At 39.2% G+C, this 16,755-nt stretch overlaps 1 protein-coding gene across 1 annotated transcript in view; it reads right to left on the bottom strand.

Moving 5' to 3' along the window:
- Positions 1–207: 207 nt before the first annotated feature.
- The window catches only part of LOC308705650 (transmembrane protein 132C), a gene marked incomplete at its 3' end in the record, with an annotated part of 110,467 nt that continues 93,919 nt past the window's right edge, over positions 208–16,755 (bottom strand). Inside the window, exons 5-9 of the mRNA XM_081390764.1 lie at positions 15,022–15,165; positions 8,528–8,736; positions 3,875–4,142; positions 2,044–2,235; positions 208–1,326 (exon numbers count right to left, since the gene is read on the bottom strand). Coding sequence (XP_081246890.1) covers positions 208–1,326; positions 2,044–2,235; positions 3,875–4,142; positions 8,528–8,736; positions 15,022–15,165 — 1,932 coding nt within the window. The remainder of the gene's footprint in view (positions 1,327–2,043; positions 2,236–3,874; positions 4,143–8,527; positions 8,737–15,021; positions 15,166–16,755) is intronic.

A 16,755-nucleotide genomic window follows, 5' to 3' on the forward strand; every position in this document is an offset into this window, starting at 1 on the left:
GTTTTCCTTCTTTCCTGATGATGAACCCTCATGACAGTTGCCATGGAAACAAGACCAGATGAATGGCTTGCCTTTTCATGGTGAGATATGAGTTTGTCTGAGTGCAGTAGAGTCAGGCCAACCCCCCACCCGACCACCACCTTATCCAGAAGGCATATGGGTGAGCTACGCTTTTGTCTGAAAAATACATAAATAACTTCAAGCCAACTATGCGATATTCTTAGTAGCATTTTCGCTTAACCTTTCCATATAATTTCGGAGCTCTTTGGAGTCCCCGAGTTCGATGTCTGGGCAAACCCATTTGATGTCGTTCTGACCAATGAGAAGTGGACTTATGGATGGGCAGCCATTGCTGGGCTTGCTATGGCTGAAAGTGGTGAACTTGACTCGTTTCCGTTTGGTAGTGGGCGAGTTTATAGACTCGCTCTTGTGATCTCTTCCAGTGCACACTGAGTCAGAGGCCGACCTGTGGACCTGGCCTTGCACGCTCTTCTGAGAGGAAAGGCCATTGAGGAGCTGGCTACCTTCCTCCAGGCCCAGCCCAGAGTCCATGGTCCCGCCCAGCTCCTCTTGATCAAGACACAAACCCGCTTGGCTTTCCAAAAGCTCTGCGTCATGGCCCAACCAAACCCAGTCGTGGGCGTGAGTCATGGTCTCCTGGCCCTCCAACGGGAGCTGCTTGTTGCGATACTTCAGGGCATAGGAGACGCAATTGATTAGGAATACCAAGATGGCCAGGCAGAAGACACCTAGCAGGGCGTACATGCCAATTTCCAGATCTGTGAGCCCGCGGCGAGTCTGCAGCAAGTCCTCCTCCGTGTTATGTCCAGGTGGAAGATCTGCTTGAGCTGGGAATTCTGAGAAATCAACCGGAATATCACCAGCTGAGAGCCTGTCACCGCTTGCTTTTCCTGGAATGGAGGTTTTGATGGTGGTAGCGCCTCGGTTCATGATTCCAGCCTCCATGTCTGAGATTGAACCTCCGTAGTATGGGGCATTGGGCCTGTATCTCCTGTCGCTCGCACTGTTTCCTGTTTCATCGGCACGGCCGAACTTCACATGGACGTTCGCGTTGCCTGCGGCCAGAAGTGTGCGGCGCTTGGTTTTTAGGCATGATTCGGGTCCATACATCTCCAGGCGGACCAACATGCCTTGCCCTTCACCCTTAGCCACCACCACAGGCCACCTCCAGGTGGTGCTTTTTCTCACCAATACCACCTTGTCGTCTAGCGAGGTGGCTGTTAGGATGAAATGTGCAGAGTTATAGAGGTCAAGAGGGGTCATTGAGCCATCGCTGAACTGAAGCCACGCGCTGACAAGGGACTCCTGAGAGAGAAACACAACATGAGCAAATGCTCTCGGTAATGCCAATTTTCTTGTTTCAAGTATGCATGATATTTAACTCTAATGCAGGATGGTTCAAATGCTTTAAAAGTTTCCAAAATCACATTTCAAACAGATGCACTGATCAGCGGGAGATTCAACCAATTTGCCCGTTTTATGTCTATCAATGTGGAAGAGTGAGGAAACCCCTGCCGACGCAGAGGATTAGTGAAATTAGCCTAATCAGAAATGGTTTTTAACGTGAGATGACTCAGAATAAGTGGGCAGCCTCGAACAGCATGATCCACTAACAAACCGCAGCTCCTCATCAACATGCGGCCCGTGTCAAACAACTTTGTCCGTAATGACAGTATTTATGGTGATTGCACCTTCTCATGGATAAAACAACCCTACATTTCTGAGAAATGGACATGGAAGTATGCAATATTGTGACCTAAAAACCTGAAAACTGCATGGAGTTAAAATTTCCAATGAGATTTCAAAGAGGAAGGAGTTACCCAGGATTTAGAAATAGAAACCAATTGATCAGCTAAATGAATTAGTGAATTAATAAAATATAAAGAAATAATCAATACATTTATTGTTCAATCTATTGATAATGATTAATCGTTAATAAAAACAATGATAATATCCAATAAATAATAATAATAACAAATTTTATTATAATTAAATTTTGATTAAATCGTTTAATTACACTACCTGATTAGCATTGTGCATGGTCTCCTGTGTGGTAGCTGTGGCAACGATGGCCCTGTTGCTTCCTGGGCTGAGCTGGAGGTTCAGGGAAAGGCCAGAGACCAGCTGCACACCCAGCTCTGTTATGCTGACTTTATCATCCAGAACCCGGACCATCCTCTCAGCCAGAACCGAGTCGGACAATGGAGACAACACCTGGTAAAAACATAGACAGAAATCAGAAGCATTTCTGTCTATGTTTTTTTCAACATTTTCAACATTGTAAAACAACTAAAAATTCTCTCCTAGTTTCTCATACAAACTTAGTGACATGACAAAATGAGTATGCTTTGTACAATTAAAAAAATCTCAGTGGCAGCTGTCCGCCCTCTGCCATATGGCAATATCTGATGCACAGGCAAGCAAATGACTTCGATATGAAATGTGATGAGAAGACTTCTAATCTGGATCAATTAATAGCAAAGCAGCCACCTCTATATTTCCGCATTCATTATGTTATGATGAAGTGTCAGAAGCCATTTACTTCCGATCTGTAAGTGGGACTTCCACTGTCACTTGCACTTGCTTCTCACCATCATTTGCAAACCGTTTTTCAATCTAAAATGCAGCCATGCTTAGGTAGAGAAATTATTCTTATTCTGTTTTTATATTCCACTCTTATTCCGAGCGCATTCCTAATTTTCCATTTGAATTGAGAGATTTATTAATTAGACGTAAAATAAGAATAATCAAGTGGAGCCTCGGGCCTTACCCAATATTGCATAAGACGCTGCCCTAGTGCTCTACTTTTTATAAAATAAAAGTTAGTGCTTGCTACGCTACTTCAACAAATCTTTCCTTCCAAATAGTCTACTTTGCTCTTTTTTTGAAACCACACGTATTTGCCCTCTTCTAATTGCAATGAATTAGTCATTCAATTTAGTTTTAATGAACTGCACAGATAGGTGGGCCCCTTTTGAAATGTATTTGTGAGTTTGGTCTAATAGCAAGGTAGACAATTGGTCATTTGGCCATAGTTAAGTGCTGGGTTTTTGATTTCAGAGATGCTGATCTATTAAGCAGCACTAGTTTTCAGACTCCACGTATTCCATCTCACCATTACTGGGCTTTTTATCTGATTTTAATTTTCAGCAAATGGATCAAATCGAAGCGCTCTCCACCTATGGCTCTGCCGTATTTCTTTTGCTGTCAGATAGCACTCCAATGGCGCTTTCAGCTCGTCAAGCAGGTGTATTGTGTGTGAAAGTATATGTGACATCTATAAGAAAAAATGTGAGATTTTCACATACCAACACTTAATTAGTCGGTCTTAATAAAGGAGATTATAGTTTGTGATAGGAGCTGTGAGATGTGCAGATAAGACAGCACACAAGCTGTGACAGTGTGAGAGATGCTGTCTATTTCTCGTCTGACAGCGTACACGTGTCACATCACAACTTGGACTGATTCACCTCTCATCCGCATGGAGAGATTGACAAATGACAGCCTGGCTTTTCCAATGAAAACAAGAACGTCCTCAGATTTAATTCATGCAGTATAAACACAAAGGAACTGCGGCTTAGTCAGCTGTAACTGTTAGTTTTGTTCCTCCAACATGATCAGCTCTGGTCATGGTGTGTTGAATAAATTACATAATGCGCTATAACTGAATCATAATCATAATAAATGAATCATGGATCAAATTTTAATAATGCTGAAAATCCAAAGATTATTGGATTATATACAACCACTTTCACAGACATCTTTTTTTTTGTACAGTGTAGGTTTCATTTTATGGTACATGATGGTACTCTTTTAGAGATAAGATCACACATATTTTCTTCCTGTCTCTTACCTGAACTTTGGTGGTGCCAGTGTTCAGACCGATCAGGACCTGTTCTTCTGACAGCTTGGCCACGCGTTCATCCCCCACCCTTAATGAGTCCCTCACCAGCTCTGTCACGTCCACCTGCCAATCACTCCCCAAGAGGAAGTCTGACTGGCCCTGCCACTCCTCTGGCTCGGCCTCAAAGTGTGTGAGGACACGGACAGTGGTGCTCTGGTACTGTGGACCACAGCTCCGGTCCTTCTTGGCTCCTTCATCCCCATCATCCTCTCCAGACCTGTAGTAAAGGCAGCAACCAATATTAAGTGTTACATCCCATTCTCAATTCAATTAAATGCTATTCTAGTACAATCAACTCATTTAAAATTCATAAAAATAAGAAGCTAAAAATGTTCATATATAAAAAGAAACATAAAACATATATTTAAATCAAGTGGAAAATAAAATAAATAAATAAATAAATAACATTGACAAATTAAATGGTTAGAAACAAAGATGCTATACACTAAAAATCTTCTGTGTGTGTGTGGTCCTGGTAAATGTCCCCACAAGTATGGTAATACTCTGGATTTACAATATTATTTTCTTTATTTTAAATGGTAATGATAAATCAATAAAACAGCCTGTAGGCTATACAATCACTTAAGCTTACATTTACCTCAAAACAAGCTATTCAATGTCCATAAACTCAAATAACTCTAGAGAAGAGCATTTTGGTGAATATATGCACTGTATTACACATGCATTATATTTTTACTAAACCTTTCAGTGGTCTTCATTATTTCATGTGTTTGAATGGCCTAAATCTGTCATGAAAACAAGTTATTTCATTTTATTGTCATTGAAATGTTTCTATTTCACCAAACAAACTGGAGTAGAAACAATTCTGTAATTAAAAAGTTGTTATAAAACCTGCTTGATGTGCAAATTAAATGTTTGTTCAAATCAGTTTTAACGATTTGAGTGTTAATTATTAAATAAGTACAATTCGTTTCTTTTTCGGATTTCAGCCAAGTGCATCCTGAATTTTTAGTTTCGGCCAAGAATTTTAATTTCAGTGCATGTCTATGGAAAGTCCCTATAAAACATGGATACCCGACGTGTGTGTGTGTGTGTGTGTGTGTGTGTGTGTGTGTGTGTGTGTGTGTGTGTGTGCATGTCTGTGTGTAGAGCAGTGATGCTCAACCTCTTGTAAAGGGGCGAGTTGCTTTAAAAGGCTGTAAACATGAACCCTATTCACATTACATTAATGCATTTCCTCTCCTCACACAAAAAGTCCAGACCAGGTGAATGGTGGGGCAGCTCTGACTGTTCCATTATTTTTAATGAGTCAAAACCATCCAAAATAAAAAACAACAGCAGTGGCAGGTTAACACAGTGGCTCTGACCGGTGGGGAGGCCACGCTCCTTTAGACATTTACGCAACGATGCCTGACCAATGGCAGAAACAGTATGACATTTACAGAACACAGGTGTATAAACAGGGCAGGCGGCACTCAGCTGAGGAATGTCAGGTCACAGGAGGTCTCAGGATTAATGAGCTCCAGTCTTACAACAAAACTGCATGTCTACCGCTCTCACAGAGGTAATCAAAATGCTACCTGAGACAGACATGACCTCGAACCAAGGGCACATATGATACAGCCAGGGTGCCAAATGTTCAACACGAATGTGAGTAAATATGGGTTTTTGATGAATACAACTCACCAGCTGGCCATTATCTTAAAGGGACAGCTCACCTTAAATGAAAACGATGTAAACGATGGCTTTGTTCTTACATGTGGGGGTTTGGCATCACGACGGCTTTGTTTCCAGGTGGACCGTTAAAGAACGCAACACACACGTCTCCCGGAAATCCTGGAGAATTCAACCAATCAGATGATGACTTCAAAATTCCTGAAGTGTTTCCCATTTTATGTGCTTTATGGATCAGATGTTCAGCCAACGATCTGTGGCTGTGATGTCTGAGGATGCGACTTCACTCTTAAAAATAAAGTTTCCAAAAGGGGTTTTTCGCAGCGATGCAGCAGAACCACCATTTTTGGTTCCCCAAAGACCCTTTAAGTCAGGGGTGCCCAATCCTGCTCCTGGCAATCGACTGTCCTGCACAGTTCATCTCCAACCCTAATCAAACACACCTGCCTTTCATTTTCAAGTGATCCTGAGGTGCTCTGAAGACCTTAATTGGTTGCTTCAGGTGTGTTTGATTAGGGTTGGAGATGAACTGTGCAGGACAGTCGATCGCCAGGAGCAGGATTGGGCACCCCTGCTTTAAGTGAACAGTTCTTAAAAGAACATTTTTTTTTTTCTAAATTGTAAAGAACATTTAAAATTCTAAAGAACCTTATTCCACTATAAAGGACATTTTGTTGAATTGAAAGATTCTATGAATGTTAAAGATTCTTCATGGAACCATTGATGCCAAGTTGAAAATGATGCAAAGAGTCTTTCCTCATTCAAGTAGATAGGGGCTGGATTTGCATGTCTATTGCATGTCTATTTTTTCTTGCATAGGAAAAAGCTGCCCAGGGGCATTACGAAGATGGCCGCCGATTGAACTTGCCTTAAAGAATTTTATGCAAGAAAAAAGTGTCAAGGACAAATATATATATATTTTTAATGAAAATAATGTAAAATACAGTTTCATGGCCAGTAAGAAATATTTATGAGTGCTAAACTTTCTCAGTTCACTCAAAAAGCTATTTTTGTTATAGAGAAAGCTCAGAATGATGAAATTCCTAATGGACTGGCTCAAGAGGTTTGGTCAGAGAATACATTTGTATCTTCGTAATGATAACATGGAAAAGCGATCGGTGTGCAATCCACGGATTCGATTCCTGACCACAACACATTACTGATGACATCCAAACAACTTATAGCCACACTTATTCCTCAGACTCATCAATGCCTCAAGTTTTCCACTGCTCATTCCATCTGTCTTCCGTCATCCTCTTCTCACTTATCATGCATGAGTCAATCCGGCAGGATTGTTTCTGGCGGAAGAGTAATTAAAAATTATCTTGTGGATATCCGCAGCGTACGGCAACATTAACCTGCATATTGTCTGATGCTAGTGCGTCAGAGGCAGGTGTGCCTGAAGACGAGCCAGCGGTAATTAAAAAGTCAGCGTCCGCATCCTCCCCACACCTCCATCATGCGTTCCGGAGGGAGCTCCGCTACATGTCTGGTGTTACCAAGAAACAACAGAGCATGAAAACAGCTGAGGGGAGGGTTGATAGAGACTGGGCACGTGAGCTGGAACATTATTGGTGCTGTGCAATATTGAGAGATTTATTAAAGTAAATGTAAAAAATGGTTATGTTTTCAAATTACCAGCAGAACCATATTGCATAAGATGTGTGGGATGTGCAGGATATTTTCTGCTCAGTTAAAGATTATAAAACTTGATAGAATGTAGTTTCCAGGCTCTTTTCATCTCAATTATAATTTATAGAAGTTATATAATAATCTCTGAATTAAAAGAGGCATTTAAAAATACACTTCAGGATAGAAATGCAAAGCTGAAGGAGCTACAAAAAATAAGGAATAATGCAGGGCAGACTTTTCCACACTTTACTGTCAACTTTAGGCTATATCATGGTATTCGTATTAGTAAGGTATTAGACATATTAGTATCGACTGTCACTGATGTGTAAATGTAGGCAGCCATACATTCATGTGTTCAAATAAATTCAACTGTTTAAGTTCTGGAGAGGGTTTTGAAAACTACAATATATATGCTTCAATAGTACAATAGACTCTTATGTCAAAATATAAAAGGAAAATGTGATTCCTTGAAACAAAGGTCGCATTTACATTACATTGCTCAAGTGAACCAATTGCGATTTTTTTCCTCCCAAGTGGCACAGATCGGATATGACCCACGAACGTGTAAGCAGGAAAAAAGCACTTGGATTCAGATATTCTCAGATCAGTTTCAGGCTTAATTTATACGAGGAAATATATCTGATATGAATTGAATATGAATTGGAACTCGCGAGAGTTCTAAAGAGCTGCTGCTTTGCGTCGAAATGAGCCAGTTCAGGTGGTTCGGGCATCTGGTAAGGATGCCCCCTGAGTGCCTCCTTAGGAAGGTGTTTCAGGCACGTCCAGCTGGGAGGAGGCCTTGGGGAAGACCGAGGACTAGGTGGAGAGATTATCTCTCCACATTGGCCTGGGAACGCCTCGGGATATGTACTGTAAAGCAGCGGACAGATCAGATATTACCTTCAATGCGAATTGTACGCCACTGAAAAAACGACGGTGGTGAATGACGTCATCTCAGGTTGACACCAACCGCAATCACACAACTCTTTTCAATGCCAAGGCTGCAACAAGGCCTCTCCTCTTTTTTCTCTACCTTAAGAGACCAATGTTTTGCTGACCTTTAAAGATGGTGCAGAAAGCAAAAGCTTGTATTATCATTTTGTTGGCGTCCATTGCAAATTGCACCATTTTTACTTCCTTTTCGGCCTAACTTTTCTGTGTCAGTATGTCTACCTAGGGTTGTTTCGCTTGGTGTATAGTGTAAATGCAGATATCAGATATGGGTCACTTTTAAAAGATGATGTAAACTGGTTGTCAAAAAAATTGGATATAGTCAACAAATCGGAATTGGGCATCAGGACCTGCAGTGCAAATGCGGTCATAAACGTCGCTAACCTCTGGTTGACAGCATCTAAAGGAACTCTCCAGCCCCTGATCTGGCTGAGTTCTGGATCAGACATCTCGATCTGCAGGGGGAGTCGAGGCATCCACACGCTCATCTCCAGCTGAGCGCTGAGGTAACTGTAGGTGAAGTTCACCATCATTCGTACTCTCCCACGCGTCTCCTTGCCGTTGACGTACACATAATCGCACCTTTCGGACACCTAAGGAGGAGGAATACAAATCAGACAGCAGACAAAGCATTCAAATGTATTCAAAGCAGCACTAAATTAAAGAAAATTGCAGCTCTGGCCAAGGTATCAGCCTACTTTTCGCTCCAATTTCCTGGCGACCATTTCAAATTTTGAAAGCGCAAAAAAAAAATTAGGCCTCTTCTTGTGCTGATCAGAGCAATATGTGAAAAACAGTCTGGCCTTTGTGCGTTTTGTGCCGCTGTTATTCGCTTTCATTCTGCTCTTTAATGAGGAAGATGAGAGATTGGACAGGCTTTGACTGGCCTGTCCAAGTATTTATTTCTGACTACAGTCAGCGGGGGAGTCGTTGTCGTTGATAATGAGAGTGTTTGGATGTCTATATTTCTCAGACTTTGGGTTGAAAGGAGCTAAGCAGATGGAGAGATGGAAGAAGACAGAAAAAAGCTGAGTGGTCAAGTCTTTCTACAGCAGCAAAGTAATTCATTCGCAGAACATCCATTGCTCTTAGCCAATGCTTATGATACCTGGCAGATAAAATCGTATCTCATCCAATCAACCTGAGGGCTTCTTTAATAACAACAGATGTGGAAGTGGACCAATGGCATGGCTTGTTTCTGGGCAGCTGCCCATCAGTTTAAAATCCAAGATGACAAGAGTGTCAGTTGTTTGTGAGATTTCCCTAATGTTGTGCCATTTTCTAGAGCATCATACTTGTTACATCTTAATACCAGACTGCTATTTAGCAGCTGCAATAAGTAGCCAAGCTTTCATCAAGTCCTCATTTGGTGACTGCTCAGACTCTCTCAGGAAATATATAAATATAAACTCCAACTTTTCTTTTTGAATAGACAAACAGAAAATCTGAACTCAAAGACATCAAGTCCGTGGTGCATTTATTTAACTTTAGTTTTCAGTTACCATTATACAGCGTGCACCGAACCCTTTGAAATGAATACGTCATTCTGTGACAATAGCTACAAAATAATTATATCTGTGAACTCAAAATAGCATTGACTTTTATGACATAATTGTGGAAAGGTGGATTTAGCATAAATGCCAAATACATAAATTATTTAAATGACAAGGTTGTTTAGGTTGGACCACACTTGGAATTAAACGGGTTTCAAAACCCCATAAAATGTAGATGTAGGATGACGAATGTTTGTGTCTTGAGCACCAAATCAGCATATTAGAATGATTTCTGAAGGATCATGTGACACTGAAGACTGGAGTAATGGCTGCTATAAATTCAGCTTTGGCATCACAAGAATAAATTAGATTTTAAAATATATTAATATATAAACCAGTTATTTTAAATTGTACACTATTTCAAAATAAATGTCACATAAGTCATATAAAAGATTAACCTTGACATTTTGAACGATAGTGTGCAATAAGTAGGTTGTGCAAAGATGATCTGATCTCATTTACCTTGGTCAGTAGTAGAGAATAATTTTTTATGAAGTCAAAAGTAAAATGTAAAATATAATATTAAAATAAAAATAAATAAATAAATAAATACACTGTGATTTGAGGGGCCAATTCTTCTTGTTCAATTTAAGTTCTCAAATGCACTTACACATTTAATTTGTAAACTTAAACTGCCACTGGTGGAATTTGGATGTAATTAGATAAACACATGGATCATGGACAACATCTGTCAATGTTAGATGTATCCCTGCTGTGAGCTGTTTCATAAAACAGTGGGGACCAAATCCACTATGGCAAAAAGTGACTAAAAGTAAATGACGCCTAGGCTTCATACTGCAGTGAACCTAAATAGTACTATAATTCCCCACAGCAATTATATCTGTTAAACAGCCTTTAAATCTGTTCAACTGTCTGGATCTGCCCATATAAATGACATAATGGAACAATATGCAGTTTTACATCGACAATTGTATTCTTTACTTCCTTACTTACAGATTGTAAATCTCCCACAACAGCCTGAGAGCCAGAGAGCCTTAGATATGCTCTGGTGGCCCATGAAGGGTATTGCTTTGGGTGTACAGGGCACTGTGTAGTACATGAGGCGTCTAACTTCACTGCAACATGCCCTTCCCTTGAGTGTCTGTAAGCATCATAACTAGCAGGTATGGCAGGGCATTAATCAGGAACATTAAGACTGCTGAATAGAGGGACACTTACAGAGGACGTCAAGATCCCCGCAGGGAACTGAGTTGGGTACTTAATGACCCATACAGACAGGCACACAGAGAGACTGGACTTTGCAGCATGACGCAAGCGCTGTCCCTTTCTGTCCGTCTATGTCTGACTGAAATAATTAGCAGAGTGCATCTAGACCATCCCTGCAAGGTGAACACAATGTTTGGGATTAAATAGCAAAAAATAGATATGCTAAAACTTAACTGCAGTTTTTAGTGGCACAAATCAGAGTAGCTTTTCCAATTGCGACAAGGTACATAGCTTTTTTTGTCGCTCACAGTAACTTTTTCACAGTAACTTTACAGCTAAGCAAACAGATAATAATCAAATGCATTCAAATGAACTGTGGTTCAATTAAATAAACGTAACAAAATTAAACATTGATTGATTTGAGAAAAATATATATAATTTTTTTAATATATAATATATTATAATATCATGTCATATTGTATCAAATGAATGTTGGATTCAAAATAATATGTATTGTTTTAACTGAACAGGTACAAAAACAACACTGATTCATTTGAGAAAATATTTTAAAATGGTTTACATTTCAAATATAGATTTTTACTGAATATATTTAACACTGATGTGTTTCACTCCATCAATACTCAACACAAATCAGCAAATTACATTGAAGAAATATGACTATGTTTTCAGAAGAATAGCTTGACTGTACTTTTCTGCAAGGGCAAAATTCATTAACTTCAACAGTTGATGGCCTTTTTTTTTTTTTTTTTGGTTGAATCTTAATTGAGCTAATAAGAATTTCCACACACTGTTTCCTCTGAATCTGAGCCTAGTTGAGCCAAACCCATATATTAAAGGACAAATCATAGTCTAAGAGATTCATGTGTAATGTGTTAACTGCATTTCGCCTTTGTAGTGAAGTTGAACTACCTTTAATATAAATAGCTTGTAACAAGCCTTAGTTTTAAAGTAGGTTTTCAAACACTGGGTGAAATGCACTTCCCTTGACACACACATTTGCATGAACACACATCTAAAAGAATCTGCTCCAGCTCTTCAACATCTCCATAACTATCCTCACTTCTGTCTCTGTATTTTCCTCTCTCATTACTCACTCAGTCTGTCCATATATCTGTTTGTGCAGAAGATCACAGTGAAATAGCCACAGACAAGGGTTTTTTTTTTTACTTGAAATTGTTAACCTAGAGTCTTTTTAAGCCTTGGGTAAATGTAGTTCTGGGTTATTTTGTTTAACATTTGGCATTGTTGGTCTGGTCTGTATGGAGAAGAAAAGCATGGACCTTCAGCTAAACATTTCCTTTTGTGTTCCACAAAGTAAGTCATACTGTACAGGTTTGGAAAAACATGATGGTGAGTAAATGGTGATATCATGTTGAATGTGGCCAAAAGTGATGTCTGAGTGTAATACTAATTTATGCGTTCCACTTTTTAATAGTATAATTTGTCATGACGCAATGAAACAAAAGTCATTTTTGTCAAAGTGGTCATACCAAGCTTGTACTCATTATTCCCAGTCTATACTTTAATAAATGACTATGTGGCAGGTATTAGCTATATTATTAGATGTTATTTTGTGGGTTTTCATGAAAATGGCCGGATGGAAGGAGCTCTCCTGTGCAACCAAACAGTATATTTAAAAAAAAGACTAAGGGCCCTATCTTGCACCCAGCGCAATTGACTTTGTACACCGACGCATGTATCATTTCTATTTTGAACCCAACGCACAGCGGACTTTTCCCTCCACAGACACACGTCAGTAAATTAGGGAATGAACTTGCCCTCCCGGTTCAGGGAAAAAGAGGAGGCGTGTTCCGGCGCAAACGTTCCCTGGTGCTATTTTGCAGTTTCAGAAAACAATTTCGCCACAGACCAGGAAAAACCTAGTCAAAAGTCAATGGCGCGTTATTCAGATACTATTTTAAGGGCGCATGCTTGGCCATAATATAGCGTGTGCACAACGCGCATACACTTTGCTTCTCTCATACACAGACGCAGCAGTTCCCATTTTTGCAAACCATACATAATTACAAGGAAAATATTACCACACGAGGGAAATCATTGTGATGTCCATGAAGATGTGAAAAAAAAAAAACCCCATCTAATAATATAGCTAATACCTGCCACATAGTCATTTATTAAAGTATAGACTGGGAATAATGACTAAAGAAAAGAAGAAACAATGAGCAAAGAAACAATTTAATAGTTTAATCTGCTGCAAAAAAACACCCTGCATTTGACAAAGAAAATAAGGACTGGAGTATAGAAGATTGGAATGCAAATATGTGACCCGCGCTGACAAAATGATTCGGAATGTGCACGGGCTAATTTTGAGCTACAGGCAAAACAAGTGAAAAATGTCAATTAGAGGTTTTCACAAAAATAAGGCTTCATTAAGCCCTCGTGTATACCGATCCTAATGCTAAATGCAAATAGTATTTAAAAAAAAGTATCTTTATACCTTTCCTTTGTCCATGAAAAATGCTCGCTTCTCAACGACTAGCGCTTCCACTCACAAGTTTGGTATCGTTTTAAAGCGCAGCATTCCAACTTTATGAATATTCATAGCGAATTCTCGATGGCATGAGTCTGAACCAATGAAATGTGATTTTCAAACTCATGCTGATGTAAACAAAATCTTACAAGCACTGACTGCGAGGAAAAACATCTGATGTGTAATATAATACTAGATCCGTGTGGTACAATCTGTCTTAAAATATAGGTTATATATGTTATATAATTATGTTAATCAAACAATTGTAGTATCATGGGAAAAAAAAAATTGAATATATATTTTTCCTATAGATATGGATTTTGACTTGGTGTGTGCCAAATTTGGTGTTATTACCAGGGATTTTAAGGTAGTTGCTAGGTGATTTTGTTTTGGAACCTTCAGAAAACTTGACTTTGCTGACTCTATCAACTTCAAACAGGTTTAGCTCATTCGTTTTTGTCTGATTACAACAATTCATACATTATTTTGAAGGTTTTCTTAATAGAGAATGTGATTTTAACAATAACTAATTTTTGATTCATTTTGCCAGCATGGGTCACACATGTGGATGCCATTCGCCATCTCCATTGAACAATGACAAGGTTTTTTAGTTTATGATTGCTAAACAACTCACTATGATGTACATGCACTGTATGAACTCTATTTGTATCATTGAATCATTTTCCTATTATCACTGTAAATTTGCTTTGAAACAATCTGTACTGTATAAAGCACTAGGCCTATATAAATAAAGGTGACTTGGCCTATGACACTACAATTCATGGTGTTCGTATCAGTGACAAAACATGTAAAATATACAATGGCAAAGTCTCTTCAGATGTTCTGAATCCAGGGCACCAGTGCCCGTATGTGTGTGTCAGCTATGGTGGGGAAGGAGAAGGATTCGTCTCAAGAGGTCAGTGTTTCAGTGTAGGGTGCTCATCAGATAATTAAACCCGGAGGGAGTAAATCCGCACACATTGTCATTTTCTCCCTCATAAAATGCTCTCATATTTGTTCCCAAATGGCAGAAAGTGGAAGGCACAAGCTTGTTCAGAAAAGCTTGAATTTAACATCCCTTTGATTTTCTGCCTCTGGCTTAACAACCGACAAATGACATTTCTTTAGAGCAGTGGAATGTATAGTGCTTTAAATCAAATCAAAATTATACTCATGTGTGTCCGCAGGTTCTTTCAGCTTGTGTCTTTTGATGAAAACAATCTAAAATACAAAAGTGCTTTACAAGAAATCACACCATACACCACATCCCAAGGTCTCACTAATTACAAATTTTTATATATATGTGAAATATAAAAATATTTCAATACAATCTATACAATATACAGTACTATACAGTACAATTTCTATACAATATAAATAAAATTGCCTATACAATCAGAACGAGAAGAGGCCTATGTATATATACATAGCCATCTCACCTATGTTCCTCGCCTGGTTACTATGGGGGGAGTACTCTGTGTTTGGGCCAGATTCTGAGCTTGGAGCCCTCCCCTCGGACAGCACGCCAGTTACGCATACTTTTACACAATCTGATTATTTGTAAGTGTGAACTGGTGAAATAAGCTGAAGAAACACACATCCACACATTTTTTTCATGTAAGTGACCTGTGCATGTCCCTACCCACCTTAACCACGTCCTCGTCCGTCGAGCGACATTCCACCGACTCGGTCACATCGGTCACAGTACCTTCGGTTCCAACGGTGACCACCTTCACTGGCATGGCAACAGTCTTCCCAGTGAGCACAGCGGTGTTAAGGATCTCTGTCTCCTGCACACATAGGGCAGATCAATCAGACTGCGTTAACTCAGGAAAATTCACCAGTAATTATTCACGATAATTCGTCATTCTTTCAGCTCCAGCTCTTCAGCGCCAACATTGAGTCGCGCTATTAACCCAGTGAGTCATATCATTCAATTAGAGTCATCAGCTCTAGAGAGTCTCGGACTGAGATGGAGAGGTCTGTTTAGAGCCAAACAACACATCCTGTTTTTATGAAACTGATCCACTCTTAGATAATATTCACATGAAAAACACCCAGGAATACATTTCACTATGAAGCCAGTTCAAAAAGAAAGAAAAAATATTTTCACACACATTCAGAAGAAAAATGAGTGCTTGCCCATGCAAAAACTCTCTGCTATGACAACTGTGGGTGATTGCTAGGGTGTTGCTATGTGGTCACAAAAATGTTCTGAGTAGTTTTTAACATGTTCTTTGGGGTTGTTAGGAATTTTTTAGAGTGGTCTGCAGGATTTGTTTTTGTCTCCTTTTTATCAAACAGGCAAAACAAGTATTTCTGATTATTGGGGGAAAAAACAACAACATACAGTACATTTATATTTATTACATGTTATATTTATTTACAAAAAATATGAAAAAAATATTTATATACCAGTGGGGATTTCTTTAAGACTGCAAGGGAAGCTCGGCTTCCCCTATAATGTCAAAAAAATTAATGGTCAAATATGTACTATTGTGTTAACATTTTATTGACTAAAAATGCGTTAGAAAATGTTCATCTCAAAAACGAGTTCGTTCAGAATCAGCTACATACAGCAGGTCGGCTGACTCGATTTCCTTCTCATACATTCCCGTAGCGTCACAGTGCATTTCCCTGTTGAAGCCCAGCGTCCATTGACTTCAGTGGGGCTGCTCTGAACAGTTTTTTTCAGCGCTTCGAAACTAGACGGTCATTGGATAAATGCTGCGATTATGTCCCGCCCACGGACGCTCAGCGTCTCTGGGGGTGAATGAGGAGTGGGCTGGCCCGGACGCCGGGCTTCCGCGTGATGATTGGAGGGGCTGCATCTCCTTTTGATTGACAGCGATTTCATACAATAAAAAGTCGCTGCCGCTGAAGCTATTCGAGCTCAGTCCCATCGCGGATTTTTCAAGTGATAGTCAAAAGACAAACTGCTGCTACCTCTTTCTTGGTATTTGCTTGTCGAAATTGCTAGCCATTTTTCATAATACATTTCACACAATTATACATTTATACCTTTATTATATTATTACTTATCCTATTATATTTTTTATAATATTAGTAATAATTAAAACAATAATTATTAAAATAATTAAATATAGCCTATATATTATTAGTAGTATTATTATTATACTTTATTATATTATTATTTATACCTTTATTATATTATTACATTTATACAATTATACCTAACTCTGCTGGCCATTGAGAGGACACTGGTCAAGTCACTGGAAAAGACGCCTAGTTGGAACGATATAGGGTCACAGAGCATTTTCTTGAAAAGGAACGTTGGGCAGAATTTACGTAGGCTATAAATAAATGGACAATTTTTATGATGTAGGCCGAAAATGAGCATCCCCTCTTTGAAAGACCAG

This window comes from Scardinius erythrophthalmus (assembly GCF_964197995.2).
Source record: "Scardinius erythrophthalmus genome assembly, chromosome: 17".
Taxonomy (NCBI): Eukaryota; Metazoa; Chordata; class Actinopteri; order Cypriniformes; family Leuciscidae; genus Scardinius; species Scardinius erythrophthalmus.